Source organism: Halichoerus grypus, chromosome 5 (assembly GCF_964656455.1).
Source record: "Halichoerus grypus chromosome 5, mHalGry1.hap1.1, whole genome shotgun sequence".
NCBI classification, from domain to species: domain Eukaryota; kingdom Metazoa; phylum Chordata; class Mammalia; order Carnivora; family Phocidae; genus Halichoerus; species Halichoerus grypus.
The window spans coordinates 82,195,084-82,214,308 of NC_135716.1; the positions used below are offsets into that span (position 1 = coordinate 82,195,084).

The 19,225-nt window shown below is 37.3% G+C and overlaps 1 protein-coding gene across 1 annotated transcript in view; it reads right to left on the bottom strand.

Annotated features, from left to right (window-relative positions):
- Nucleotides 1-4,066: 4,066 nt before the first annotated feature.
- The window catches only part of LOC144381744 (transmembrane protein 135-like), a 76,907-nt gene continuing 61,748 nt past the window's right edge, over nucleotides 4,067-19,225 (bottom strand). The window contains exons 2-4 of the mRNA XM_078071686.1: nucleotides 18,971-19,012; nucleotides 7,350-7,496; nucleotides 4,067-4,209 (exon numbers count right to left, since the gene is read on the bottom strand). Coding sequence (XP_077927812.1) covers nucleotides 4,128-4,209; nucleotides 7,350-7,496; nucleotides 18,971-19,012 — 271 coding nt within the window. The 3' untranslated portion in view covers nucleotides 4,067-4,127. The remainder of the gene's footprint in view (nucleotides 4,210-7,349; nucleotides 7,497-18,970; nucleotides 19,013-19,225) is intronic.

A 19,225-nucleotide genomic window follows, 5' to 3' on the forward strand; every position in this document is an offset into this window, starting at 1 on the left:
CCTTTGAGTTAGGTGGTTGGCTTTAGGCCTGCAGGCACACCCGGGGCAAGGGTACCAGCCTCATAAACAAGAGGTGAGTTGAGAGCTGCCTTCCGCTCCGGCCTGTTTCTCACTCCATTTCACCTATGGGACCCTTTCCCCGGGCTCTCATACACGAGCACTGTCAAATTCCCCTGGCTTCAGGAACGGCAATGTTAACTCAAGCGCAGTAACTCTATAGCATTGATTCTTGGTGTTAGTAGCCTGGTAACTAGGCATCCAGGCACACAGGGTACAGCAGTGCTAATCTCCTCAAACAAGAGCTGAGTCCACAGTAGCCTTCCTGACAGGCCTGCTTCTCACTCCGAGTTACGTTTAGGTTCCATTTCTCATGCTTTCACAAAAACACACAATAGATGAAGTGCACGCTCAGGAAGGGCGATCTTTGCTGAGGCACGGGTCCTCTGCACTTTTGTTCCTTTGCGTTGGGTGGATGGCACTTAGGACTACACGCACACACGGGAGAGCCGATCTAGTTTCCCGAAACAAGAGTTGAGTCGATAGCTGCCTCCTGCCCATGCTTATTTCTCCCTCAGAATTCTCCTGGGACTCATTCCCGAGGTTTGCACTCAAGCAGAGTTGAAAATGCTGCCACCCTGTGGAGAGGTCCGTCAGATATAAATTTTACTGTCGCAGAATCAAAACATAATTTCAAATAAATAAATAACCCCAGTTTATATCAAAGTATTTTCAAAATTAAGCCTTGAAGACCTCAATTTTAAAACAATTACCTTAAAATAAGAGTAAAATTTTTCAGTGACTATACTTCATCTTTGATTTTCAAAAACTTGAAAGGCTCACAAGCACTGGCCAAGCTTGTCTATGCACCAAACTTCCATTTCTTGACATTTTGTTAACATTGTTAACATAGGATTTAAAATTCCTAAACCATAACTGAATTTTAGGAACAAAAGCACTGAAATTCCAAAAAAAAAAAAAATGCTTTTCAGAAATTTTAACAGAGAACTCTTCTTAATCATTACTATAAATAAGAATTCTTTTGACAGAAAAATAATTTTATTTTTAGACCTTTAATATCAATTTTTTAAATGATCAGTTTAAAAGAATTCTCCAGGAAAAAAATATAATTATACCTAGGTTTTTATTTCTATGCTCAACAGTGTCAGGCTAAAACATCTCTAAGAAATGGTAGCTTTAAAGTATACTAAACAAAACTCGAAAAAGCAAATCCACTACAAAGGCATACTTGCTGCCAACATTTTTCCATATTACCTGCAACTATCTATAGGGCAAAAGGGAACAGAGAGGATGACTACTGTTGGTCAATTTCATTTCAGTATTTAGGGTAATGAAGTTTAAATGTCACTTCATACTGAGAGGCTGAAAAATTCCAATTAGCACAAAAGCTAATGTTATATAAAAGAACAGTAGTTCACATGATTCAACCAATACATTGTAATACCAGTCTCCCATCCTCCTCCTCTCTCACCACCAGTGGGATGGAAAAATGTCTACATTCCTGCTAAGTTCCAAAGGTCAGGTTTGTATCTTCCAGAGAGCAACCTTCTTTTTTAGAAAAAAACTGAATTACTATGAAGAAACATTCATTAATTTACCTGAAACTATTTAACACCTGGTTAAAACATGAAAATTAAATTGTCTGACCAATCAGCATAAATTACCATGCATTTGCTTAACTGAAACTGCCCAGTATATGTTTAATGCATGAAGTGTTCACACTTTATCTTGCCATTAATAATCTTAACAATATTAATCTAAAGATTCAAGGATCACACTCCTGTTCAATCTTTCCATGCTATTTTCAAGAGATCCATTCATCCTTCCATCCATTCACCCTTTCACGTATTCAGAAAACATTCACTGAAGGCCTCTCATGTGCCAACCACTACACTAGATGCTGGGGACAGAGTGGTGAAGAGGACACAAAGTTTTTGCCTTCATGGAGCTTCACGCTCATTAGAGAAAGAGCAAATAAGTAAGTACATAAAATAATTACAGATTACAGTTAAGTGTTGTGCAGGAAATAAGACTCTAGGAGGCAAATAAGAGGCAGCCGATATTAAATTAGGTGGTAAGGGAAAGTGAAAGAGGATGTGACATTTAAACAGAAAAGAGAAGGAGCTAGCATGAGAAAAACATTTCAGATAGCTTGGGCAGAAAGCACAAAGACAAAACAGAGATTGGCACTTACGAGGAACCAACAAAAAGTATGAATGGAGCATAGTGAGCTGCAGGGAAGGCTAATTCATACGAATATTTACTCAGGGATGTGATTTAACATGTGGTATAACTGAGCTGTTAGGATAATGAGGTGCACTGTCAAAGTATTTTACTATATTTGTAGCGTAAATTCCTCACCTACAGGTCTCCAAATAATTTTACATTCATGGACAATATTCCAATTTATACATAAATTGCCAAGTTTATAGGACTGGTACACATTTTGATACAATGACTAGATGTTTTCCTTCCTCAGTAATTCTCCTTTTCTCATATAATTTTTTAAAAAATATCACTTGCCCTCTTTCCAAACTTTCTCAAATACCTCCGATTTAATCAGAATAGTTCTCTTAGTTCCCCTCCTGAAGTCTCCCCTTAAATCAGAATTACGTCCATTTGGAGGGTGTAACTCCTGCCTGGGAGCTGGCAGATCTTGAGGGCTGCCAGCAACATTGCTGCCCGCCCCCCCGCCATTGTACAAGTGGGGCAGGAAATCAGATTTGGAAGGAGTGTTTCAGAAACCACTGCACAAATGAAAAAATACTGCTTTAACCTCTGCTCATATCTTCAGGGACTCTAAGGTAAGTGTTAGCTTGGGTATATGCCACCATCAATATTAGACCACAGGCATTCACATTCAGAAGCAAAATGTGATACAGTCCCTCTTCCTCAGAGTGACTGCTGGGAGGCTGTCTTTTGGGGGGTGCTGTACAACTTCCCATCACCAACTGAGTGGGGATCAGATATTATAAAGGAAGAACATAAACTTTTTAAAGCATCAGGATTGTGAGAGACAAAACTAGAGAATTTGTGGCAGGTGGTGCCACCTGCACCAGACTAACTGCAATGAAAATGACTTCCTCCCCAGAGGTGGTGGTGATGGAGGATGGAAGGACGGCAGGCACAGAACGGGGGACGGGTGTGAGCAGAAACATTCTAGTACACAAATATACTAGGGAGGGAGGAATTTCTGCCAGTGGGCACAGCTAACTTCCTTCATGTAGAGTAACTGTTGAACATGCTCCAGTAACCTCCATGCCTTCAAAAATGTAACAGCTTTACAAGTCCAACACCAAATGCCACTGTATCAGATTGCGCACAGGGTATGTGTATGACTGCTGATCCACTAGTAGACAGCTTACCCCAGGGACCTTGTTCTAGCACGCATTCTAATGAGAACACATTACAACATATAAATTTTAATAACTTTATTTTTCTGTCTTTTTTGCTGTTGTTGCTTCACCTTCTCTTCTACTTTAAAAGTTTTACACTGATTTTTTTATACAATTTTATTTATTTGAGACAGAAAGAGAGAACATGAGCAGGGGAGGGGGCAGAGGGAGAGGAAGGGCAAGAAGCAGACTCCCCCTGAGCAGGGAGCCCGAAACGGGGCTTGATCCCAGGACCCTGGGATCATGACCTGAGCTGAAGGCAGACACTTAACCGACTGAGTCACACAGGCACCCCTTCACTAACTTTTAAATAAGCGAATTTTAAAATTAATTAACCAAGGATCTGGTAAATGAATACTAAAAGCTAAATTGTTATCTATTTTTCACAAATTTCTCATTCTTCAAGTCAAATGCAAAGAATGATAGCAATTACTGTCTATTTTTCCATTTACTTTGAAATCATGCTTTAATTCAAAAGTTATTTCTATATGGGGCACGCCTGGGTGGCTCAGCCAGTTGAGTGTCTGACTTTGGCTCAGATCATGATCTCAGGTCCTGGATTAAGCCCAGCATCTGGCTCTGTGCTCAGTGGGGAGTCTACTTGTCCCTCTCCCTCTGCCCCTCCCCCCACTCATGTTTTTTCTCTCTCTCAAATAAATACAATCTTTAAAAAGTTATTTCTATATATATTCCCCATGGCTAACAGTGATACTTTTATATACTTACTTTAATGCAATAAGAGATGCAATTATCTTCATAGTGTTTGCAACACCTATGCCTTGGTCCATGCTTACATCTGAAATAAGACAAAAATAATAAATGATGTGTATGTGTGTAGATGTGCTTAACACTCTCTAACCAAAAAAGCAGAAAACATTACCTACTTGTTTCTAAATGCATGCATCTTTTGGTTTCTTAGGACATAAAAAAGCAAAGATAACAGATTTTTTTTTCTTTTCAGTTCACCATTTGACACAGTGCATAAAATATGTGACTGCAGTCAAAATACTTAAATGCAGAACAGAAAAAACATTGGTAAATATTTGTGACTAAATATGAAAAATATGTAATATATTATCTCTATACTCTGCCAAATCTTTTGGAAGCTTTAAGTTGCTTACTGTAGAGTATAGCGGTCATAAGTCACCCATGAAGTCAGTACTTGAGCAACAATCATAATGAGAAAGTGCTCAGGTTACAGGAATTTATACTTAATTATATTTGAGAGAAAACATCTGGAAAAGAAACATGATACGGTATTAGAATTCAAAATTCAGTTTTTAAAATAAATAGAGTAATAGATCATGTGGGAATTCAAAAGTAGGTTATTTGTGATTTAAATGCAAACCACTTGGTCCTCTGGTGTTTAGTAAATGTTTCTGTTGGGGGGGGCTACTGTTCAAGACACATAGATTTTTAATTATTTGGTATGCTGACTCCAGGACTATATTGAGGCGTAAAAAAGTAAGTAAAATATCTAACAGGGGTCTGGCTCTCCCCCTTTCTCTATGAAGTGTTCATGTTCCAAAATGAGTAGTCTTTGTAATTCTTGAAGACTGCAGTTAATTAATTATCTCATGGTTGGAACACATTAAGTTTCTTGTTTGTAACAATAATGTGTAGAGTGATATTCTGGCTCCACACCTCTTTAATTCCATTTGCAAACTGATTAGCAAAACCCTTTCGGAAATCCAATTCTGCACCACAGCTGGCATATACGTGTAGCCCTTCACAGACAAGGGGGACGGCAGGGATTCCTGCTGCCCGTAGCCCTTATGTCATCAGGATGATGGGACATATCTGGCCATGTGAAGTTGAGGGATTAAAGCTGGGACCTAAAAGAGGTAAATCAGAGAGGGGTGGCCATGTGTAAACCATCACTCTTCATACTTCTAAGTGTCCTCTTCAAAGGCATTCCTCAGCCAGTGCTACTGGAACTACACAGAAATCGTTAAACTCTCTTTGCTAGTGAAGTTCAATTCTGGTATCAGCTATACTGTCATTTAATCTTCCCTCAGTCTGTTATTAAAACTTCTCAAAACCTGGACTCCCCATCTCCTGTCTTATCTGCTCTGCTTATGTATTACCCTGCATCTGCTTCCACAGCAGTGGACTCACGGAGGCAAGTCTGACAAGTTCTGCCATGACCTGATTAGTTCTGATACCCAAGGCATCATTCACCCACATAATACATTCTCTGCATTCCCATCTCCGCATTCCCCTCTGATTCATGGTGACATGATTTCCATGAATAGGGATTCCTTGTCTCTTTTCTTCACTCAGGTGATCAGTAACTATTTTGAACTTGCTTAAGAATTAAGAAGTTCATTACCAATCTCACTAGTGGCTATTTACCCAAAAATTACAAAACACTAATTCAAACGGACATATGCATCTCTATGATAAACATAGAGCAACATTATTTACAATAGCCAAATTATGGAAGCAGCCCATTTCAATGAATGAATGGATAAAGAAGAGGTGGTATACACACACACACACACACACACACACACACACACACACACAGTAATATTCAACCGTATTACTCATATGTGGAATTTAGGAAACAAATGAGCAAAGGGAAAAAAAAGAGAGAAACTAATCAAGAAACAGACTCTTAACTACAGAGAACAAACTGCTGATTATCAGAGGGGAGGTAGTTAGGGATATGGGTGAAACAGGTGATGGGGATTAAGGAGTGCACTTATCATGATAAAAAAAAGGATATACATAAATTTTTTAAAAAAGTTTACTACCACAATTATTCCTGCCATCTGTTATTCCTTCCCTCCCTCTTACCTTCTGTATGTGCTGTATACTAAAATGAAGACAAAGTCTTTAAATACAGTAAAAATTTTGAGCACCTACTCTGTGCTCATGTACGTGAGGCAACTCACATGTTATTTCATTTAATGGACACAACACTCCATAACAGAGATCATTAACCCAAGTTAACAGATGAGGACTTTAGGGTCCAGAGTGGTTAAATCACTTGCCCAAAGTCACAAAGCCAGCGGGGGGGGGGGGTGAAATGAGAGTCTAAGGTCTGATTTATTGGCTTCAGCTTCCCATAACTGATCCCTAACTTTCTATATTGGCTATTCATTCAACACTCTCTAAAATATCACTACAAAGATTATTTTTATTAACTGATGTTCTAATTTTAAATCACTAAATTTTCTATTAATCATAGATGTATTTTAATATTATATAGAAGTATAATTCCTATACTTGAAATAGCCCAGTGATGGGTATTAAGGAGGGCACATATTGCGTGGAGCTCTGGATGTTATACGAAAACAATGGATCGTGGATCACTACATCAAAAACTAATGATGTATTGTATGGTGACTAACATAACAACAACAAAAAAAGGACAAAGTTAAAAAAAAAACCAAAAAAACAAATACTATTTGTATGAAATTCAGACTTCTTTGTATAATATACAAATAAAGATGTTTTATTCCATTTCCAAAGCCCTGAAAATTTCTACTCTTACAAAAAACATTTATGTAAGGTTTGCTCCTTATTATTCCTCTATCTTCTTGAATGTGCCCCAGAACTTTTCTTTCTCCTTTCCACATTTGGAATATTTGATTAGCACATATTAACCTGTTTCCTAAAGTTCCCCATTCTAGCCTCCTACAACTGTGTCTAGTTTGACATAGAAAACTATTACAAGTTCATATAAATCTATTCTAAAGGCATATGTTGGTCTATAGTCCAGACAAAAATAATAAATAACACTGACTTGCCATTATGTGCCTTTTATAAAACTCTATGCACTGTTTCTGGTAAAAAAAAAAAAAAAAAAAAGATAGATATGATATATATGTATATCATTACTGAAAAGAAAATAAAACACCTTGGCAAAGTACAAATATCATATAAAACAGTAACACAGTGTGCTAAATATCAAGATAAAAAACTTACACTGAATCCACAAGTTTCCTGATTAGAGCAATTATATTCAATCTTCTTGGCTTTTCTTCATGTTTCTCTGTCTTTTGTTCCACTTTTGCATATGCTGCTTCTGGTGAATAAGAATGTGTGGGAATTTCTTCCTTCCCTACAATAAACCTAAAGAAAAGAGCACAATGTGAGGCATTTTCACCTTTAAAAAATAAAAGGAAAAAGACAATAAGGAAAAAAACCCAACCTGATTCTGTTAATATACAAATACATTTTGGAGAGTACCTTATCATTTGAAATAATGTTTTTCAAAATTTAAATAAAATCTTATCCTTTATAAGAAAATGCTGACAGCCATTTCTTTAATAATGCAATAAATTCTTCTATTAAGTTTTCTATTTTAGTTCCAGTATAGTTAACATACAGTGTTATATTAGTTTCAGGTGCATAATACACTGACTCAACATTATTCAGTGTTTATCAAGATAAGTGTACTATTAATCTCCTTCACCTATTTCACCCATCCCCCACCCACCTACCCTCTGGTAACCATCAGTGTGTTCTCTGTAGTTAAGAGTCTATTTCTTCGTTTGTCTCTCTCTCATTTTTTTTCCTTTGCTCATTTGTTTTGTTTCCTAAATTCCACATATGAGTAAAATAATACGGTATTTGTCCTTCTCTAACTGGCTTATTTTGCTTAGCATTATACTCTTTAGCTCATCCATGTTGTTGCAAATGGCAAGATTTTATTCTTTTTTGTGGCTCAATATTCCATTGTGTGTATATGTGTATGTGTGTGTGTGTATAAAACCTCTTCTTTATCCTATTGATGGACACTTGGGCTGCTTCCATAATTTAGCTATTGTAAATAATGCTGCAATAAACAGAGGGTACACGTAGTGTCTCTGTGAATAGTGTTTCTGTATTTTTTGGGTAAATACCCAGTACTGTGAGTACTAGGTTGTAGGGTAGTTCCATTTTCAACTTTCTGGGGAATCCCCATACTGTTTTCCAGCATGGCTGCATCAGTTTGCATTCCCACAAATAGTGCAAGAGGGTTCCTATTTCTCCACATCCTTGCCAACACCTGTTGTTTCCTGTGTTGTTGATTTTAGCCATTCTGCCAGGTGTGAGGTGATAGCTCATTGCAGTTTTGCTTTGCAGTTCCCTGATGATCACTGATGGTGAGTATCTTTTCATGTGTCCATTGGACATCTGGATGTCTTCTTTGGAGAAATGTTCGTTCATCTTGTCTGCTCATTTTTAAATTGAATTAGTTGTTTTTCAGGCATCGAGTTATAGAAGTTCTTTATAATTCTGGATACTAACCCTTTATCAGATATGTCATTTGCAAATATCTTTTCCCATCCCATAGGCCGTCTTTTAGTTTTGTTGATTATTACCTTTGCTGTGCAGAAGCTTTTTATTTGATGTAGTCCCAATAGTTTTATTTTTGCTTTTGCTTCCCTTGCCTCAGGAGACATATCTAGAAAAAAGTTGCTATGTCCGATATCAGAGAAGTTACTGCCTGTGCTCTCTTCTAGGATTTTTACGGTTTTATGTCTCACATTTAGGTCCTTAATCCATTTGGAATTTAGCTTTGTGTATGGTGTAAGCCAGTGGGCCAGTTTCATTCTTTTGCATGTTGCTGTCCACTTTTCTCAACACCATTTGTTGAAGAGGCTGTCTTTTTCCCACTGGATATTCTTTCCTGCTTTGTCGAAGATTAACTGACCATATAATTGTGAGTTTACCTCTGGTTTTCTATTCTGTTCCATTGATCTATGTGCCTATTTTTGTGCTAGTACCATGCTTGTTTTGATTACTAAAGCTTTGTAGTATAAGTTGAAGTCTGGAATTGTGACATCTCCAACTTTGCTTTTCTTTTTCAAAATTGCTCTGGCTATTTGGGGTCTTTGTGGTTCCATACAAATTTTAGGATTCTTTGTTCCAGTTCTGTGAAAAATGTTGTTGGTATTTTGATAGGGATAACATTAAATCTGTAGATTGTATACATTTGTGTAGTATGGACACTTTTACAATATTTGTTCTTCCAATCCATGAGCACAGATTATCTTTCCACTTGTTTGTGTAGAAACAGCAACATCTTTTATCAATGTTTATAAATATTGTTTATAAATATATAAACTATATATAATATATATATATAAAATATAAACTATAAAACATTGATAAAAGATAATTTATATATTTTTACACAAGTCTTTCACCTCCTTGGTTAAGTTTATTCCTAGATATTTTATTACCTTTGGTGCAATTGTAAATGGAATTGCTTTCTTAATTTCTCTTTCTGTTGCTTATTAGTATATAAAAATACCATGAATTTCTATATGTTGATTTGGTATCATGCAATCTTACTGAATTCATTTATCAGTTCTAATAGCTTTTTGGTGGAGTCTTTAAGGTTTTCCATATATAGTATCATGTCATCTGCACATAGAAAACGTTTTACTTCTTCCTTCCTCTTTTCTGATCACTGTGGCTAGGACTTCCAGTACTACGTTAAATATGAGTGGTGAGAGTGGACATCCTTGTCTTGTTCCTGACCTTAGGGGAAATGCTCTCGGTTTTTCACCATTGAATATTATGTTAGCTGTGGGTTTTTCATTTATCTAATCCCACTTTGCTGAGGGTTTTTATCACGAATGGATGTTTTATATTCTAAAATGCTTTTTCTGCATCCATTAAAATGATCATTTGGTTTTTATTCCTTCTTTTATTGATGTGATGAATCACATTGATTGACTTGTGAATACTGAACCACCCTTGCACCCCAGGAATAAATTCCACTTGATTCTGGTGAATGAATTTTTAATGTATTGTTGGGTTCAGTTTGCTAGTATTTTGTTGAAAATTTTTGCATCTATGTTCAGAAAGAGATATTGGCCTGTATTTCTCTTTTTTTGTAGTGTCTTTGTCTAGCTTTGGTATCAGGGTAATGTTGGCTTCATAGAATAAATTAAGAAGTTTTCCTTTTCTATTTTTTGGAATAGTTTGAGAACAGGTGTTAACTCTTCTTTAAATGTTTGGTAGAATCCCCTTGTGAAACCATCTGGTCCTGGACTTTTGTTTGCTGGGACATAGGTTAACATTCTCCTACAATCTTTTTGATCTCTGTGCTTCGGTTGTTACTTCTCCCCTTTCATTTCTAATTTTATTTACTTGAGTCCTCTCTCTCTTTTTATGAATCTGGCTAAAGGCTTATGATTTTGTTGATTTTTCAAAGAACTGGCTCCTGGTTTCACTGATTTGTTCTATTGTTTTTTTAGTTTCTACTTTATTTCTGCTCTAATCTTTATTATTTCCTACCTTCTACTGGCTTGTGGCTTTGTTTGTTGTTCTTTCTCTAGTTCCTTTAGATGTAAGGTTAGATTGGTTGTTTATTTAGGATTTTTCTTGCTTCTTGAGGTAGGCCTATATTGCTATAAACTTCCCTCTTAGAACAGCTTTTGCTATATCCCAGATTTTGGACTATTGTGTTTGCATTTTCATTTCTCTCCATGTATTTTTTATTTCCTCTTTGATTTCTTGATTTACTCATTCATTGTTTAGTAGTATGTTATTTAACCTCCATGTATTTATGTGCTTTTCATGTTTTTTCTTGTGCTTGATTTCTAGTTTCATACCATTGTGGTCAGAAAAGATGTATTTTTATAACTTCAATTTTTCTGAATTTGTTGAGACTTGTTTTGTGGCCTAATATGTGATCTATTCTGGAGAATGCTCCATGTACATTTGAAAAGAATGTGTATTCTGCTGTCTTAGGATGGAATGTTCTGACTATATCTGTTAGATCCATCTGGGCCAATATGTCATTCAAAACCACTGTTTCTTTGTTGATTTTGTTTGAATGATCTGTCTATTGATGTAAGTGAAGTGTTGAAGTACCCTACTATTATTGTATTACTATTGATCATTTTCTTTATGTTTGTTATTAACTGCTTTATGTATTTATTTGGGTGCTCCCAAGTTGGATTCATAAATATTTACAATTTTTATATCTTCTTGTTGGATTGTATTGTTTATGATCATACAGTGTCCTTTGTCCCTTTTTACAGTCCTTGTATGAAAGTCTATTTTGTCGATATAACTTGCTACTCAGGCTACCTTTTCACTTCCATTTGCATGATAGATGTTTCTCTATCCCTTCACTTTCAGTCTGCATATGTCCTTAGGTCTGAAATGAGTCTCTGGCAGGCAGCATGTAGATGGGTCTTGCTTTTTTATCCATTCTGTCATCATGTGCCATGATTGGAGCATTTAGTCCATGTACATTCAAAGTAATTATTGATATGTATGTATTTATTGCCATTTTGTTACTTGACTTATGGTTATTTTGATAGTTCCTCTCTGTTCCTTTCTTCTCTTGCTCTCTTCTTTCATGATTTGTTGGCTTTCTTTAGCAAAATATTTGGATTCCTTATTGTTTTTTTTAAATTTATTACTGTTTTTTTTTAATTTTTTTTATTCTTATGTTAATCCCCATACATTACATCATTAGTTTTAGATATAGTGTTCCATGATTCATTGTTTGTGCATAACACCCAGTGCTCCATGCAGAACGTGCCCTGCTCAATACCCATCACCAGGCTAAGCCATCCTCCCACCCCCCTCCCCTCTAGAACCCTCAGTTTGTTTTTCAGAGTCCATCGTCTCTCATGGTTCTTCTCCCCCTCCGATTTCTCCCCCTTCATTCCTCCCCTCCTGCTACATTTTTCTTCTTTTTTTCTTTCTTAACATATATTGCATTATTTGTTTCAGAGGTACAGATCTGAGATTCAACAGTCTTGCACAATTCACAGCGCTTACCAGAGCACATACCCTCCCCAGTGTCCATCACCCAGTCACCCCATCCCTCCCACCCCACCCCTCACTCCAGCAACCCTCAGTTTGTTTCCTGAGATTAAGAATTCCTCATATCAGTGAGGTCATATGATACATGTCTTTCTCTGTTTGACTTATTTTGCTCAGCATAATACCCTCCAGTTCCATCCACGTCGTTGCAAATGGCAAGATCTCATTCAATTTATTACTGTTTTTGACTTGTAGTTACCGTTAGGTTTATATATAACATCTTCTGCATATAGCAGTCTATGTTCAGCTAATGGTTGCTTAATTTTACTCCTCTCCTCTCCACATTTCAGATATTTGGTATCATATTTTACATCCTTTTATTTTGTGCTTCTCTTGACTGATTTTTATAGATATACTTATTTTTTTGTTGTTTTTGTACTTCCTGTTTTTTCTTACTCTTACTTATGATTTTTGTTTTCCTCTTACAAAGCCCCCCTTAGCATTTCTTGTAGGGCTGGTTTAGTGGTCATGAATTCTTTTAATTTTTGTTTGTCTGGGAAATTCCTTCTAATCTGAATGACAGCCTTGCTGGATAGAATATTCTTGGCTTCCAATTTTTCCCTTTGAGCACTTTCAATATAGCATACCAGTCCCTTCTGGTCTGCAACGTTTCTGCTGAAAAATCAGCTGATAGCCTTATGGGGTTTCCTGTATATGTAACCATCTTTTTTTTTTTTTACAATCTTTAAAATTCTTTCCTGGCGCACCTGGGTGGCTCGGTCGTTAAGTGTCAGCCTTTGGCTCAGGTCATGATCCCAGGATCCTGGGATTGAGCCCTGCATCGGGCTCCCTGCCTGGCGGGAAGCCTGCTTCTCCCTCTCCTACTCCCCCTGCTTGTGTTCCTGCTCTCGCTATCTCTCTCTCTGTGTCAAATAAATAAAATCTTTAAATAAAATAAAATAAAATTCTTCGTTTGTCACTATTTTTTACCATTTTAATTACTATGTGTCTTGGTGTGTACCTCCTTAGGTTGAATCCTAACGGGGATTTCTGTGCCCCTGAATCAGGATCTCTGTTTCCCTCCCATGATGTGGGAAGTTTTCAGCTATTACTTCTTCAAATACATTTTCTGTCCCCCTTTCTCTCTTATGCTTGATGGAGTCACTGAATTTTCTAAGTCTATTCTCATTATGTAGTATTTATTTGTCTCTCACCTGTTCAGCTTGATTGCTTTCCATTACTCTATCCTCCAGGTCACTTACAGGCTCCTCTGCTTCCTGTAGCCTACTGTTTATTTATTCCATCTATTGTATTTTTAATTTCATTTATCGAGTTCTTCACCTCTGATACGTTATTTTTTATCTCTCTCTTTTTTTTAAAGAGTTTATTTATTTATTTGTTTGACAGAGAGAGACACAGCAAGAGAGGGAACACAAGCAGGGGGAGTGGGAGAGGGAGAAGCAGGCTTCCTGCCAAGCAGGGAGCCCGATGCAGGGCTCGATCCCAGGACCCTGGGATCATGACCTGAGCTGAAGGCAGGCACTTAATGACTGAGCCATCCAGGCACCCATTTTTTATCTCTTTGTCAAGAGTTTCACTGATGTCCTCCACCCTTTTCTGAAGTCCACTATCTTTATGAGCATTATTTTAAATTCTTTATCAAACATCTTACTTTTTTTTGTTTCACTTAATCTCCTGCTGTGATTTTGTCCTGTTTTTTCATTTGGGACATATTCCTCTGTTTCCTCATTTTGTCTATCTGTGTCAGTTTCTCTTTGTTAGGAAAGTCAGCTACACCTTCTGCTCTTGAAAGTAATGGCTTCATGAAGAAGAGGTCCTGTACTGCTCTGCAGTATAGTGTCCCCTGTTCACCAGAACCTGGCACTTCAGGGGAATCTCCTGTTTGTGTTGCTTGTGTTGTGTCTGAGTCGCTTTTTCTTTCAGTCCAGACATCTTCATTGACTCTGTATCTGTTGTGGGCTTTGCTTGCTTTCTGTGGTGTTAGTGAGACACAGGCTGCGAGCTCTGAGAAGACATCAGGTGAGCTAAGGGCTGAGGTCAGCATGCTTGGAGTGTGCCAGTCCTCAGGAGAACACATGGGCAAGGCACACTGCTAGCAGGTTAGGTAGCAAGTGTCTGCGCAGTGCTGCCCACAGGTGGCCCTGTGTTTATGCTGGGCAGCAGGGGAGGAAAATGGTGCCTGCCACCTCCTTTGTTCCCAGAGAAGTCCCCTAACACACTCAAAATCAGTATAAACATATCTTCCTCTTGTTTGTCCCAGGCACTATGCAAACTGTCATTTCTATGTTGCCTCTCTATGGGCTGCTGTATCTTTAAAGGCAGGATCCAGCTATCACTCACTCTCCCATCTTGCCCGGTGCTGAGTCAGCTAACTTTTTAAGCTCCAGACTCCAAATCCTGTGATTTATACAAACTCATGGAATTCAGCCCCTCTGGTTTTCAAAGCCAGATGTTATGGTTTGGGATCCCTAGTGTGAGAGACTGTTTTCTTTCCCCTCTCTACACCCGTAGCTCCCTCCCTCCTGTGGGCAGCTCCCAACCACTGTTTCTACCCTTGGTAACCTCTCAGATGCAGCTTTTTTTTTCTTTAAAGAGTTCATTTATTTATTTGAGAGAGAAAAAGAGAGAGGGAAAGCACAGAGGGAGAATGAGAGGGAGAAGCAAACTCCCCACTGAGCAGAGAGCCCGACATGGCACTTGATCCCAGGAGCCTGAGATCATGACCTGAGCTGAAGGCAGACACTTAACTGACTGAGCCACCCAGGCACCCCCTCAGATGCAGCTTCTTTACATTTAGTTGTGGAGTTTGTTCTGCCCATCTTTGGATTGCCCTCTAGTGTATTTACATCGATGTGAGTGATATCTAGTTGTCAACATGGGATGGGGTGAACTTAGGGTTCTGCTACTACACCATCTTCCCAAGCTTCCCAACAATGCACGTATTTTAAAATCAAATTAACCAAGTAAAATACAGCATAACACTTTTATGATGCACCCTTTTAACTTAAGTTACCACTTTTTAAAGATATTACCCACCTTGAAGTTTTTTCAAACAAAAAAGCAGGTGAAATATTTACTTGGGTCTACTAGTTGATCAAAAAATTCTATTTTTTTGTCTAAATTCTACTAATAGTTACAATTGAATGAGGTTCTCATTTTTCAGTATAAAGTTATATCTCATGTCACTTTGAGTCATAAAATAGCTGCAATGCAATATTAGGTCATATAAAGATATTCAGGGAAATGGAGGAAACTAAAGACTGAGAATCATAAAATGGTCAAGATTCCATGCATTCTCACATAATTTCATTAGAAAACCTTAAACTCAATATTATTCTAATCTAGTTATTTCTCTTCTGAAAAACCTAATATCTGGGAGAAGACACTATTCTTATCTCATCAAAACTGGAGTATTTTTTTCCCAGACAATGCGAAAGAAAAGAAAGAAAAGAAAAGAAAAGAAAAGAAAAAAAGAGTTGCTACCATTAGATATCATTCAATCAGTATCCTTTACTAGTTTTCCATTTTTGCTGTTTGTACCTTCACTATGAGTCATTGCTCTTATAAAGAATAACTAAGCTTTCTTAAGAGAACTCTACCTGCTGAACTTTCAGAAAATACCATAAAATGCAGACAAAAACAAGGGATCAGTAATACTACACTAAGGTTCTGGAACATGGGACCTATGACAAATAGAATAAGAAAATGTAAACACTCAGAAAAGAGAGGTGAAACAAGCTATTACTATCAACAACTGTATCCCATCTCATTCGGACAAACTTGGTAAAATATCTAGCTTATTAAATCATAAAGGGCATGTAATGAGATCGTCACAAGGTGGCAGCTGTGCAGTCTCAGTAGCTGTTATTCCAAAAGAATTTGGTTCTTAATCATGGGTGTGCATGGAGAGTTCAAGGTCTGTACTACTGTTCTTTATAAACAAGACAAAAACTATGTTAGAACAGATAAAATCATCTCTCTCACACTGTTCATAACACTGTTTCTCTTTTGGCCAGGACTGACCATCTCAGATTAGAGGTCACTTCCTTGGAGAAACTGTCCCCGCCCAAGCTGCAGTGAGTTAGCAATCCTTCCCTTGTGCTATCAAAGCCCAATGAGTCCCCAATAGCAGAAGCACCTTATTAGTAGTTTGCATCCCCCATTAAACTGTGGGTCTGTGAGACTCTATACATCTTTTGCTATTACACCCCAGGGACTGGCACATAGTAAAAATTTAATTAATACATACTGAATGATCAAATATAGTAATAATGAGCATTTTCTGAACATTTACTATATGACAGGACAGTACAGAGGATTAAATCATTTAATCCTCATAGCAACACTACGAAGTAAGTAGGTGCCATCATTTCCGTGAGAGTTAGCATGAAAAAGCATTTGACCACATCCAAAAACAATTACTTGGACCCAAAAAACTGTCTGACTCTAAAGCCTGGGCTCTTAATCACTAAGCTGCCTATACACTTCTAAGTATTAAACTATGTTGATGCAGGTTTGGTATACCATAAGGCTCCTGAATTGGTTCCCAGCCTTTGACTCTATCCTTGACTCTATCTGTTCTCATAACTTCTACTAACTTAGCAAGAATTAATAACCATTTTTTTCCAGAATATTTTCCTATAATACAGAGTAAATTCTAAGTGCAAATAGTTATCCAGCCCCTTATTTTGAGTGGATTTGACGAAGAGACACAAAAATATCGGATACATTTTGAGTTTCTGTAAGGATTCCGGGAGCCTATGGAGAGACACGGGAAAAGGCAAAGTTTTCTCTTTAGGAAAACCAACTTTTGGTTTTGTTATAAACTTTTGACATAACATAGAATCTTCACATTCAATGCAACAACAACAAAAAGTTATTTTCTGAAATGTTTCATGATCTTTCAATGAAAAATATAATATGAAAAAATTACCGCTGTGTATTATGACTTAGTTACTGTTACCACAGAGTTTCCACAACCAAAGATACTCTTATTCACACAGGGGACTCAATTTGTCCCCTCCCAAACTAGCTTCCTTGCACACCATCTGATTTTCTGTTAATAGCACCTTTTTTCATGTACTTAGGTTTTCAAAACTTGGCTCGTAGCAAGGATTGGAGGGAAAGAGGAAGAAGGAAAATATCAATCAGTAGGTCTTCATTTCCTTCGACACCAGTCTCAACTTTGCCTCTTTCTCTTTAATCCTCCACTGTCGCCAAATCCCAGTCCTTATCACTTCATCTTTCTTCCTTCTGATTCTCTCTTTCACAATGTCTGTCCCAAATACTGTGGCCAGACTAATCTTTCTGAAACAATGTCAACTACCCTGCTCAAAACCCTTTAGTGGCTCTCTACTGCCCATCTTATCAAATTCAAATTTGTCTTCTTTTTTTTCTGTTTAGGTCTTCCAAAATCTGGCCCTGCTCTGACCATCATTTAAAAAATCAAAAAACCCCACAAAACCTTATGATCCCTAAAATAAGCTTTTCATACCAATTAAGTTGATTTTCCCACTCTTACCTCATATTTCATGTTTATAATTTTCATACTTTTGCTAACATTATTCACTTCTACCCAGAAGGTTCCTCCTCTTCCCTTCTAGTTCTCTAAAGCTATCCTTCAAGTGCAGTTTAAGGCTTATCCCCATAAGAATAATAATAACAGTAATAGCCAACATTTCTTGAGCACTATGTGCCATGCACAGTTCTAAACACTTTTCATGCATTAACTCATTTGATCCTCAAAATAACCTAAAAAAGACAGTCATATGAAATCTTCTAGCATACCGAAGGCTACCCTAATTTTTCCCTCCTATATTTATAATAAATACTCCACACCTAATCTTCACTAAGCATCTACTATATGTACTTAGGAGAATAAAAGAGGCAACATTTATAATACAAACTGGAAGAGCATTAGGTTTCAAGTAAGTATATGCAGTCACTGTGTGACATTAAATTAGTTAAGTATTCTAAGCCTCACGTCACATGGGCATAAAAATACCCATCTCACAGAACTGCTGTGAAAATTTTCTAATCTATGTGAAAATGCTTGGTGAACTGTAAAATACAATGGAAGTGCTGCCAACCAACTTTTCTACACTATCTACTACTATCGGCCAATAACTATGGCAAGAGATGGCATACAGGGTGAAAAGCAGATTCTAGTGACTCTAGTGAAGCTTATGATTCAAAATGTGTCTGACATGAGCCCTGTCCTAATGAAGCCCATAATGTGGTACCACACAATTCAGTATTTAATTTTGCAGTAATTATTCACATGTAGCTTTGTTTTTCCAATGCTCCTTGAAGAGAGAGTTCTTCTAATTCTTTCCTAACACCCAGTGATATGAGGCACACAATAGGTCCCAAAAGCAGTTGTTGATTTTTTTTTTTTCAAAGATTTCACTTATTCATTTGACAGAGAGAGACACAGTGAGAGAGGGAACACAAGCAGGGGGAGTGGGAGAGGGAGAAGCAGGCTTCCCGCTGAGCAGGGAGCCCGATGTGGGGCTTGATCCCAGAACCCTGGGATCACGACCTGAGCCGAAGGCAGACGCTTAACGACTGAGCCACCCAGGCACCTCCAAAAACAGTTGTTGATTGACTGATTTTTAGGGGGAAAGAAATCCAATAAATTAGACTCTTTTAATAAAATATCGTAAAAGTGACTGTGACTCCTGCAATTATTTTGGGCTAGAAAACTGAGTCGATAAACATCTATTGTAATTATGCGCAATAATATTACTTTTTGAAAAAGTTAACTTGCAAATTCTCTCTTAGCATAAGGTAAATAAACTACTTACCTAAGAGCAGAGAATGTAAATCCTTTCAAACCATCTTTGCACCTAAAACAATAAAAATTATGATAAAGTAACAATTTTTGAGATATAAAGTAGTATATTAAGTAGCTATTAAAATTTATTCTGAAACAGATGACTTTTATTTTTAAAATTTTTTTATTTTTTTAAAGATTTTATTTATTTATTTGACAGAGAGAGAGAGACAGCGAGAGAGGGAACACAAGCAGGGGGAGAGGGAGAGGGAGAAGCAGGCTTCCC